Here is a 10,429-nt window from a genome sequence, read left to right as displayed (position 1 = left end):
GCAGCTGTGCAGCTGGGACCGGAGGTTTCTGTGTGTCAGCACCAGCACCATGAGTTTGCAGGGCTGAATGGGGCTTTCCCCCTGAGGGATCCCCTCTATGTCAGGCAGCATTACCCGAGATAGAGGCGGGTGTCTGGGTGGATGTCATCACTCGGGGTTGCTGTGAGAGGATGTGGATCAGCGGAGCTCCCTAATCAGGTTGCCATGTGGCTCGGCAGCTTGGACATGCCCCTCTGTTTTTGGCTTTTTTTTCTCCTCACAATCAGTGTGAGGGGGGAAGCAAAAAGCCGGTAATCGTCTTTTGTTACAGTGACATCGGTCCCTGCCTCTGAAATGCCTGAACTTCAGTGTCATCTGTCAGTGCTGCCTATCAGTGGCGCCTACCAATTCCTAACAGTGCCAACTACTAGTGTCTAGCAGTGCCGCCTTTCAGTGCCACCTCTCAGTGCCAATCAGTGACACCTATCAGTTCAGACTCATCAGTGCCACCTCATCAGTATCGCCTCATCAGTGCCCAATAGTGCCACCTCAGTGTCCATTAGTGCCATCTCATTAGTGCCCATTAGTGCCACTTATCAGTGCCGCCTCATCAGTGCCGCCTCATCAGTGCCTACCATTGTCCATTAGTGCTGCCCCATAAGTGCACATCAGTAAGGGAGAAAAATTACCTGTTTGCAAAATTTTCTAAAAAAATATAGAGAATAGAGAAAATTGAGTACTGTCCGTGATACTTTTTTTATTTGCACTAACATACAATTTTTCAGGACAAGCTTTTGGGGTATGTCCCCTTCTTCAAGGTCCAAGCTTGGACCGTGAAGAAGGGGACATACCCCGAAAGCTTGTCCTGAAAAATTGTATGTTAGTGCAAATAAAAAAAGTATCACATTAAGTATGATCTAAAAAAATATGAAATGTATATTTTTTTCCAAATTTTCAAACTTTTTTTGTTTCTTTAGCAAAAAAAAAAAAAACCCAGTGGTGATTAAATACCACCAAAAGAAAGCTTTATTTGTGTGTAACAAAAGAATAAAAATTTTCTTTGGTGCAGTGTTGTATGACTGCGCAATTGTCATTTAAAGTGTGACAGCGCTGAAAGCTGGAAATTGGCCTGGGCAGGAGGGGGGTTTAAGTGTCCAGTAGGCAAGTGGTTCATTAATTTTCAAATTCATTTTCAAATTTGAATTCATTTTCAAATTTGAATTCAGATATTTAGTTACATTATTTTGTTTCATTATTTATTCTAGATTCCTTGAAATACATTACTACTGTGATCCTGAAATTTGGATACACCTCAATCTCCAAATAACAAAAATTTTGTCTGAAATTCTATTCTTAACGAAACAATTTGCTTATGTCTAATATCATACAAATACATTTTAAGCAATTAAGCTTCCAGCCATGCGATAACAATTTGGGGAAGCCCTATTTCTCTTCCAGCATGATTCTACTCTTGTGGGCCAAACCATCTCCATAAAGACATGGTTTGATGAGTTTGGTGTGGAGGAACTCAAGTGGCATGCAGGAATCTTGACCTCAAACCTACTGAACACCTTTAAGGTGAATTGGATGATTGTAAGACCAGAACTTCTCATCCAACAGCAGTACCTAATCTCATAAATGCCTTTTTTTGTCTGAATGGGTACAATTTTTGGCTGAATGGGTACAAATTTTTACAGTCGCACTTAAATTCTTGGAGTAGTAGAATCTTTTCTAGAAGAGTGGAAGATGTTCTAGTTGCAAAGGAATTTGCACCTTTCTTTTTCCTTGAATGGTTTTTGAATGGGAAGTCCAACTAACACATATAGGTGTGATAGCCAGTTAGCCACAAACTGTTAAACCTATAGTGTTAGTGTATAGAAGGAAAATAAAGCGTATCTAAAACAAAAAAACAAAAAAGTTATATATTTTGGCTTACCAATCCTTACATTACATGCCTGCATTAGTTTTCTTTTCTCTTGGTTTGTTTCCCTTTATTTTCACCTAATAATCCTGTGATTAAAACACTTCCTGTCCCTGCGCAGCTATGCTCACTCCTACTCGGTATCTATGCAGGGAGCCATAATTGCCACTCAGGCTGGACTTCAAACACGTTTGCCCGTGGATTAGTAGTGTACATAGGAAAGATAACATTGCTTTGATTACTAGTTTGTGTTAGAGGAAGTTACAAGGACACCACAATTCTGACAAGACAAGATGTACAGGCATTTTCTGTACTTGTTAAAAAAAAAAGTAAACAAATGAAGCTATTGAATCTAAAGATTGGTAATCTGCAGTATATTATATATTTTTTGTTCTATATTATTATATTATATATTTTTTTTAGTTATACTTTAGCTTTATTCCTATGGCATTAAAGAAAATCAATGAATAAAACAATATACTCTTTTTCCAGAAAGGGAAGATGAAGAAATGCTCAAACAGTACAGAAAACAAATTCCACATTTTAGCATTTTCCACCTCTGAAATTGGACAATGTCTTCTTTTCACTGCAGTTCTATTGATGTATCTGATGACTGTCCTTGGAAACACGACCATTGCTCTATTGGTGTGTCTGGTTCCCCAGCTCCATACTCCAATGTATTTCTTCTTGAGTAATCTTGCTATTAGCGATGTTATATATGTTTCAGCCACTCTTCCAAAACTGCTCTTCATACTCCTAACACATGACCATTGGATGTCTTTCTCTGCCTGTATGACCCAGGTGTACTTCTTCTCATTGTCAGCTGCTTCTGATATATTGTTACTGACCTCCATGTCCTATGACCGATACGTTGCAATCTGCAAGCCCTTACAATATTTCGTACACATGAATAAAGGTGTATGCATCTCATTGGCTCTGTGTTCTTGGCTTATATCTGCTATAAATGCAACAATGGATACATTAATTACATCGCTGTTGTCCTTCTGCCCCACAGTAATTGTTGACCATTTCTTTTGTGAGCAGACAAAGTTGAACGCCATTTCTTCTAGTGATACTACAAGCAGAAACTTACTTCTGATATTTCAAATTATATTGTTGGCATCTTCGCCTTTTTTGCTTATTATAACGTCCTATTTGTTCATCATCTCCGCCATAATGAAAATTCAGTCCTCAAAGGGAAGACACAAAGCTTTTTCCAGTTGTACCTCCCACCTCACCACGGTGCTAATTTTCTTTGGTCCAATCATTATACTGTACACGAAACCAGAATCTGAGCATTCTAAAAAATTGGACAAGTTGTTCTCATTGCTTTACACGGCAGTGGTTCCAATGCTCAACCCCTTTGTCTACACTTTGAGGAACAAAGATATTTTGAATGCTATAAGAAATTTAAGAAAGATGCTTTTTTTGTTTATCAAGAAATTATTTTAAGGGGCGTGGCTAGCCGGCGGAAGAGATGGCTGCTTTTTAGCTAAGCTCCCGCTCCACATCACCGCAAGCTACGATCAAAGGGACAGTGGGGATCAGAGCCACAAGCCATGACATCCCCAGAGGACACAAAGATGGGGGCTGCTCGCAAGAGGGGTTCCCAGCGATATAATCCACTCATGCTGACAGACTACTATCCCTCTTCGAGCGGACGAGTGTGCCAAGATGGCGCCAGCGGCGGAACACACAGGAGAGTGAGTGGAGACACAGGAGGATCCTCAGAGTCAAGCAACAGCACCTCCTCGGTATGTACAGCAATTGCACTCACAGGCAAAGGGGACACATACATCTCCCCCCCAGATAGCCCTACTACTCACAGCCCCACTGAATTTAAAAAAGTTAAAGGTGACAGACAGGAAGAGGATTCTGACATGGAGGACAGTGTGACAGAAATGGCAAAAAAAAAAAAAAAACCCTTTAGAGCATTTCCCTTCCTCCTCTCAACCTGTAACTATGACAGATATGAAAGACATGTTAATCTCATTGAGAGATTCCCTGCATATTGACATATTCAAAATGCCGAAGCCAATTAAAGCTGAAATACAAGAGCTACAACACAGGATGACATACACAGACCATAAAATGGAAGATGCATTTTCTGCCCATAACAATCTAGTGGGTGTATATAAAGAGCAACAAAATGAGATACAGAGGTTAACGGCAAAGCTCACAGATATGGAAGACCGCTCACGCAGGAATAATATAAAATTCTGCGGTATCCCGGAATCCATACCCAATGCTGATTTGCGTGGATTTATTCGCCAAATGCTACGTGCATTATTACCTAAAGCAAACGATATGGAACTGACAATTGATAGAGCTCATAGATTGCCCAAACCGAACTTCCTCCCGGGCACGGTGCCGAGAGATATATTGGCAAGAATACACTACTATCACATAAAAGAAGACACTATGAGAGCTATAAGAAATAATCCTCAAATGAACGGGCAATATGCAGGCATTTCTTTATTTTCTGACCTATCGCAAGCCACCATACAGCACAGGAAAAAACGTAACACAATCACCAAGGCTCTGCGTAACCACGCTATTGTCAGGGCTGGCTTAGCCCTTCCTTCTCTGGGCTGGCTGCTCAGCTGTCGGCTAATTGCCAGTTCTCTTCTCTCTCCACAGTTACCAGCTGTTCCTGATCATGCTCATCTGACCTGCTTACTTAAAGCCTTCCAGCTCACTTCACCTCTGCCTTCGCCTTGGTCACATCACTAGAAACCATCTCCTACGGTTTGTTTAAAGACTGGCTTGCTGACATCCCTTCTGGCTCCTTATCCTGCTTGCTGTTGCTCTACTTGGATCCCTGACTGCTGGCCTGGCTGACTACCCGATCTTGTTACTGGACTCTGGCTATGCTTGACTATGCTTTTTCTGTTTACCTTTTTATTTTTATTAATAAACAAGTGTGATTTAATTGTACTTCTGTCTCAGTCTAATTCATGGTTTCTGACAGCTATCACCTATCGGTGGGGCACCCCATCTTAGCTCACAGTGACCTATCAAGGCAAGGCAGTCAACATACATTCAATGGAAGCAGGTTTGTGATTCCTCAAGGAATGGTGTATCCTCCCTGCGGATGGAAAAAGAGAACCGACCAAAATACAGAAAGATTGGTCTTGACTCTATAACAGGACGGAATCAAACTTGCGACCCACATGATGCAACTTTTGCAGTTAATGGAGCCTTTAAATCTATTACCTAGAGTAACCATCTTGAAACCACATTGGTGGAGATTGGTTGCCCCCAAGTGTCAAACAGCCTCTGGTACTGGGGCAGGCTCCGGATTCTTTTTTAAGTTTTGTTTGTTTTTTGTTTTTTTCTTCTTTTTTCTAGTGGATAACCTCTTCTCCTTCACACAGAAGCTTGTTGACCCAATCTGCTACTTATCAGATGTTACTAGTAAGAATCAAGGTATGGGTATACTCGAGTCACGACCGGCTGAATATAAGTCATGTAGCCAATGAACGGCAACCTACTTTCTTTATTGATAACGTTATATGTAAATATGGTCTCAATCTTATACCTACCTGGGCCTTAACTGGAAACCACAACCTACAACAAATGTATCCATCCCAAACGGCAATAAATCATAGACTGAAACTTGGTGACTATTACGTTTATTACACTTAATGTTAAAGGCTTAAATAGCCCCTTTAAGCGCAAGCTCATGTGGTCATAAGCCCAAAAACTGAAAGGAGACGTGATCTGTGTACAAGAGACACAATTTTCTGCCACTAAAGCACCAAAATGTTCCCACAAACAATATCTGCATGTTTTCTTCGCCATTGCTGAAGCAAAGCGCAATGGGGTACTCATAGCGATTAAGAACTCAATTGCTTTCTCTCTGCAGGATATTATTAAGGACTCTCAGGGGGATATATAATTTTAATATGTACCTTAAATAATGTTATGTATACCTTTGTAACAATGTATGCTCTTAAATCAAGGACAAAACACCTTTTTGAGAACCCTTCTCAAAAAGGTTAAGTCCGTCAGTAAAGGGAATCCCCTCTTGTTAGAAGATTTCAGCTCGGTGATTGACCCCAAAATAGATTGCTCCCCATCTAAACCATATCATAAGTCTGGACTGCACTCCATTATTCATGCAGAATCACTGTACGATGTATGGAGATGCCATCACCCAGGGGAAAAGAACTTTATGTTCTTTTCCAATCCACATAGATCGTATTCCAGAATTGATTTAAAACTATCAGACTTGTCCTTACTATACAAAATTAAAATGTCAAATATAGAAACTATTACATGGTCAGACTATGTGCCTGTAACAATGGAAACAGAAGAAAATGGCAATGTGACCTCTACAATTCTCTGTCGCAAAAAGATGCATATTTTCAATCACAAAAATCAGTGTGATGGAATCAAGGCACGATTGGAGGAGTTTTTTCAATTTAACAACATAGAGGATACCTCAATATTTAATAATTCATGTACCCATAAAGCCTTCATTAGAGGCCTATTATTGCAAATTGCTGCAAGAGGGAAGAAACAAAGGGCACAGGCTATTAATTCCCTACTATTAAGAATACGTCAATTAGAGGCACAAACTAAGAAAGACAGTAAGCTAACTAGCAGTCACTATAAGACTGATGCACATAAACGTGAGGGCCCTCGAGGTACCTTCCGCTGTGGGCAATGCCCTAAATGCCCCTGGATTTTAGAAGGCACCACCTTCATTCTTCCTAACGGAGACATTTTTTCTCCATCCCATCATGCCAATTGTGGCACCAAAGGTGTAGTTTATCTGATGGTCTGTGCCTGCAAGGCTTTCTATGTCGGCAAGACCATCAGAGAGCTATGCCAAAGGATGGGTGACCATATATATTACTCATCCAGTGGGAAACTCACTACAGTGGGCCGTCATATCGGCATTCACCATCGCTACCAACCTGAACATGTAAAATTCTTTGTATTAGAAGTTGTCACTGAGAACCCACGAAGTGGGGACTTGGATCGTGAGATACTGAGACGTGAAATTCTCTGGATCGAACAATTAGATGCCCTCACTCCTCCTGGACTCAATGAAGCACAGACCTATAAACATTTTCTTAAATAAAGCTTCTGTTTGGTGTTCCTTTCTCCCCCCCCCCACCCCCGAGACAGTTGCTGGCCCTTTACTAACATCACCTGTTAAAAATAAAATAAAAATTTCCCTGAGTCTAATTCCTTAATTTTGCCACATGATTGAATCGATTTTTGTGTCCAACTTAAATTGGTGTTTATTGCTCTCTATTACCGGTATTTTTCTATCTTTTGCAGATGAAGATGTATGTGAGATTTCCCCTTAACTAAATGTTAACAACTGTTTTCATCTTTTTTTTTTTTTTTTTTTTTTTTTATATAAAATTTTATTGAAAAAAGGCATACAACAAATAGTACAGAGCTGAAGACTGAAACTTTTCTCATTGAAACAGAAAAAATAGAGAAAACGGATGAAAAACAATGAAAAACAATCAGACAGTTTAGGATTTGGTAGTAGCTAGGCATTTCGTACATAACTTAAAGGAAGACTCACCATTCCCCCAAGAAGGGAGAAGGGAAAGCCTCCCCCGGATGGATCTGGTGGCTAGAAAATAACCTGGTATGCAACATAAGATCAATCTATAGGGCAACATAAAGTATAGGTGCAGTTCATTACCTAGGGGGGGGGGGGGGGAGAGAGGTGCTGCACAGTTCCCGGCCGTCCAAGAAAGGTGGTGTATGAAAAGGACCCCTTGTGAGGGGGAGAGAGTTAGGAGCACAGAGTCCCGCAAAATATGATGTCAGGTTGCAGCGATTGTCGCCGTTAGTGCTTGTCCCTGATAGATGAAGAAATGGTCCTCGAGGTGGGCTCGTTCCTGGGGGGTGAGTTTAGATGACACATATAAGTCCCATCTGTTGTGAAAGCGAAGTATGGCTTTGGCATGCAGAAAGCTAGTATTTATTTTGTCCCAGAAGAGGAGGCGCATAAGTTCTCTGTCTACTTGTGGAATAGATGGTTTATTCGTGGAAGTCCAGTTGGCCAGGATGTTTCTCCTGGCGAGTAGCAAGCAGAGCAAGGCCCACTCCTTGCCCAGAGGTGTGGAGGTAGCCGACCAGGGGAGCAGTTTGGGGTCCCAATGTCCAAAGATGAGGAGTAGCGGGTCCTTGGGGAGTTTCAGGAGGGTTATCTTGAAAATAAATGCCAAGACCTCATCCCAGAATGAGGAGATAGCCAGGCAGGACCAGTAACGGTGGGTAAGGGAAGGTCTTGGATGCTGGCATAAAGGGCACAGAGAGGCCGCAGGTTGCCCTGAAGGGGAGGAGTGTAGAAAAGGTATGTGCGCTCGATGTGCAATTTTTAGTTGGGTTTCCCTCCAGGTTTCGTTTGGGACCAAATTGTAGACTGATTGTAGTCCTTGAAGGATCTTATCCACAATATCAACACTTGGGAAGTCTTTAGCCCAGTTAGAAACCGATGAGGATTCCAAAGAGGGTGTAGCGTTCAGTAATAGAGGTTTGTAGATATCAGAGATGCCGTAAGAGTCCTTGTGAAGAAGTATATCGATGAACGAGGATTGGAATCTTGCATGTTCTGCTCTGCAAGTTTTTTGCATGAAACTGAGGCATTGGCCATGGTGAAAGGCGGACGAATCCGGCAAGGAGAACTTGATGGCTAGCCGGCGGAAGGGAAGAGGACGACCAGAGTCCGGGTCACATAACGAGAAGAAAGAGTGAAGGCCTTGTTGACGCCATGTTTCATAGGGTTGGCGGTCCAGCCCTGGGGTGAAAGTCGGGTTTCCCTGAATCGGGAGGTGTCTAGATATGAAGGGAGACAGTTTAAGGCTCTTCCGTGTTTCTCTCCAGGCAATGGCCGTGTCTCTCAGTAAAAGGTTATGTTGCAATGACTGATCTAATTGTTTCCATTTGCAATGGAGAAGTGCAGCTAGGGAGTAAGGATGGGTCATTGCAGCTTCCAGTGAATAGTTAGAACAGCGGGATTTTTGGGATATCCAGTCCAGACCTACCCTCAAAAGACATGCTAAGTTATACACTCTGAAATTGGGAAGACTAATACCCCCTTCGCTCCTGGGAAGATGAAGTTTAGAGAAGGCAATGCGGGGTCTCTTACCTCGCCACAAGAATTTAGAAATCGATGAGTTTAAAAGTTTCATATCCTTATGTCTAAGGAGTAAGGGTATCGTCTGAAGGGGGTACAGAAGGCGTGCAAAAGTAACCATTTTTACCAGGTGGCACCTTCCCAAGAGCGAAAGAGGCAGATCCATCCAGTTATCCAGTTCTTGCAGAAGTTTAGTAAAGAGGGGGGGGTAATTCAAGTGATAAAGAGATGAGGGGAGCTTCCCTATCTTAATGCCCAAGTATGTGATATGGGTGCTAGCTAACTTGAAAATGGAGTGGTTTGCCCATGTCGGGGGTGGAAGGGATCCCAAAGGGAGTATTTCGCTCTTGGAGTAATTAATACGCAGACCCGAGCACTGCCTGAAACGGTCAAATAAGGATTTTATCGTGGGCATGTCTGTAGAAGGGTTGGCAGAAAATATCAATACGTCGTCAGCGAAGAGGGAGGTTCTTAATTCGTGCGACCCGATTCTGATCCCGTGGAGTGGGGCGTTATATGTCAAGTATCTAGATAGTGGCTCTAAAGCTAGATTAAAGAGAAGTGGGGACAAGGGACAGCCTTGTCGGGTCCCCTTATGTAGTCGGAACTCATCCGACAGGAGGCCAGCGGCCACCAGTCTGGCTGCAGGGGAGGTGTACATGGTGCTGATCAGGTGTAGAAAAGGTCCGGTGAAGCCCATATCCCCCAGTACCATTGAAAGCCATTCAAAATTGACATTATCAAATGCCTTTTCGGCGTCTAGGGTAATAATGGCTAGATCGCTGGTTGGATGACATCTAGCATATTCTAATGCCATCATCACCTTCCTGATATTGATAGTTGCTGTTCTGCCCTTGACAAAGCCGGACTGGGCGGAGTGAATCAGGGAGGGGATGATGTCAGCCAGTCTATTAGCTACTATTTTGGAAAAAATTTTGACGTCAAGATTAAGGAGCGAGATGGGTCTATATGACCCCGGCTCCTGCGGGTCTTTACCTTTTTTTTCTAACAACTTAATAATCGCTTGGTTACCAGACGGGAGATAGGGGCCACCAGACCATATATTATTATTATTATTATTATTATTCAGGATTTATATAGCGCCAACAGTTTGCGCAGCGCTTTACAATATGAGGGCAGACAGTACACTTACAATACGAATCGATACAGGAGGGATCAGAGGGCCCTGCTCGTTAGAGCTTACAATCTAGAAGGGAGGGTCAAGTTGAAACAAAAGGTTTTAACTGTGGGGGGATGAGCTGATGGAGAAAATGAAGATACAGTTAGGTGGGGGTAGGGTAGGCTTCTCTGAAGAGAAGTGTTTTCAGGGATCGTCTAAAAGCTAATAAAGTAGGAGATAAGCGGACAGATTGGGGTAGGGCATTCCATAGGATTGGGGAGGCTTTGGAAAAGTC

The 10,429-nt window shown here is 42.3% G+C and overlaps 1 protein-coding gene across 1 annotated transcript; it reads left to right on the top strand.

Moving 5' to 3' along the window:
- Window positions 1-2,401: 2,401 nt before the first annotated feature.
- LOC143929832 (olfactory receptor 1J21-like) lies at window positions 2,402-3,352 on the top strand. The gene has a single exon (XM_077453808.1). It carries the CDS (start codon window positions 2,402-2,404, stop codon window positions 3,350-3,352), a length of 951 nt encoding a protein of 316 aa, XP_077309934.1.
- The last annotated feature ends 7,077 nt before the right edge of the window (window positions 3,353-10,429 follow it).

The sequence above is a fragment of the Lithobates pipiens genome, unplaced genomic scaffold, assembly GCF_037356315.1.
Source record: "Lithobates pipiens isolate NorthernLeopardFrog02 unplaced genomic scaffold, aLitPip1_a1.2 Scaffold_25, whole genome shotgun sequence".
Classification (NCBI taxonomy): Eukaryota; Metazoa; Chordata; class Amphibia; order Anura; family Ranidae; genus Lithobates; species Lithobates pipiens.
This window is presented reverse-complemented; position numbering and strand designations above follow the sequence as displayed.

What these genes read in the sequence shown, in the direction of transcription:
- LOC143929832 (XM_077453808.1), top strand. Translation starts at nt 2,402, where the DNA reads ATGAAGAAATGCTCAAACAGTACAGAAAACAAATTCCACATTTTAGCA.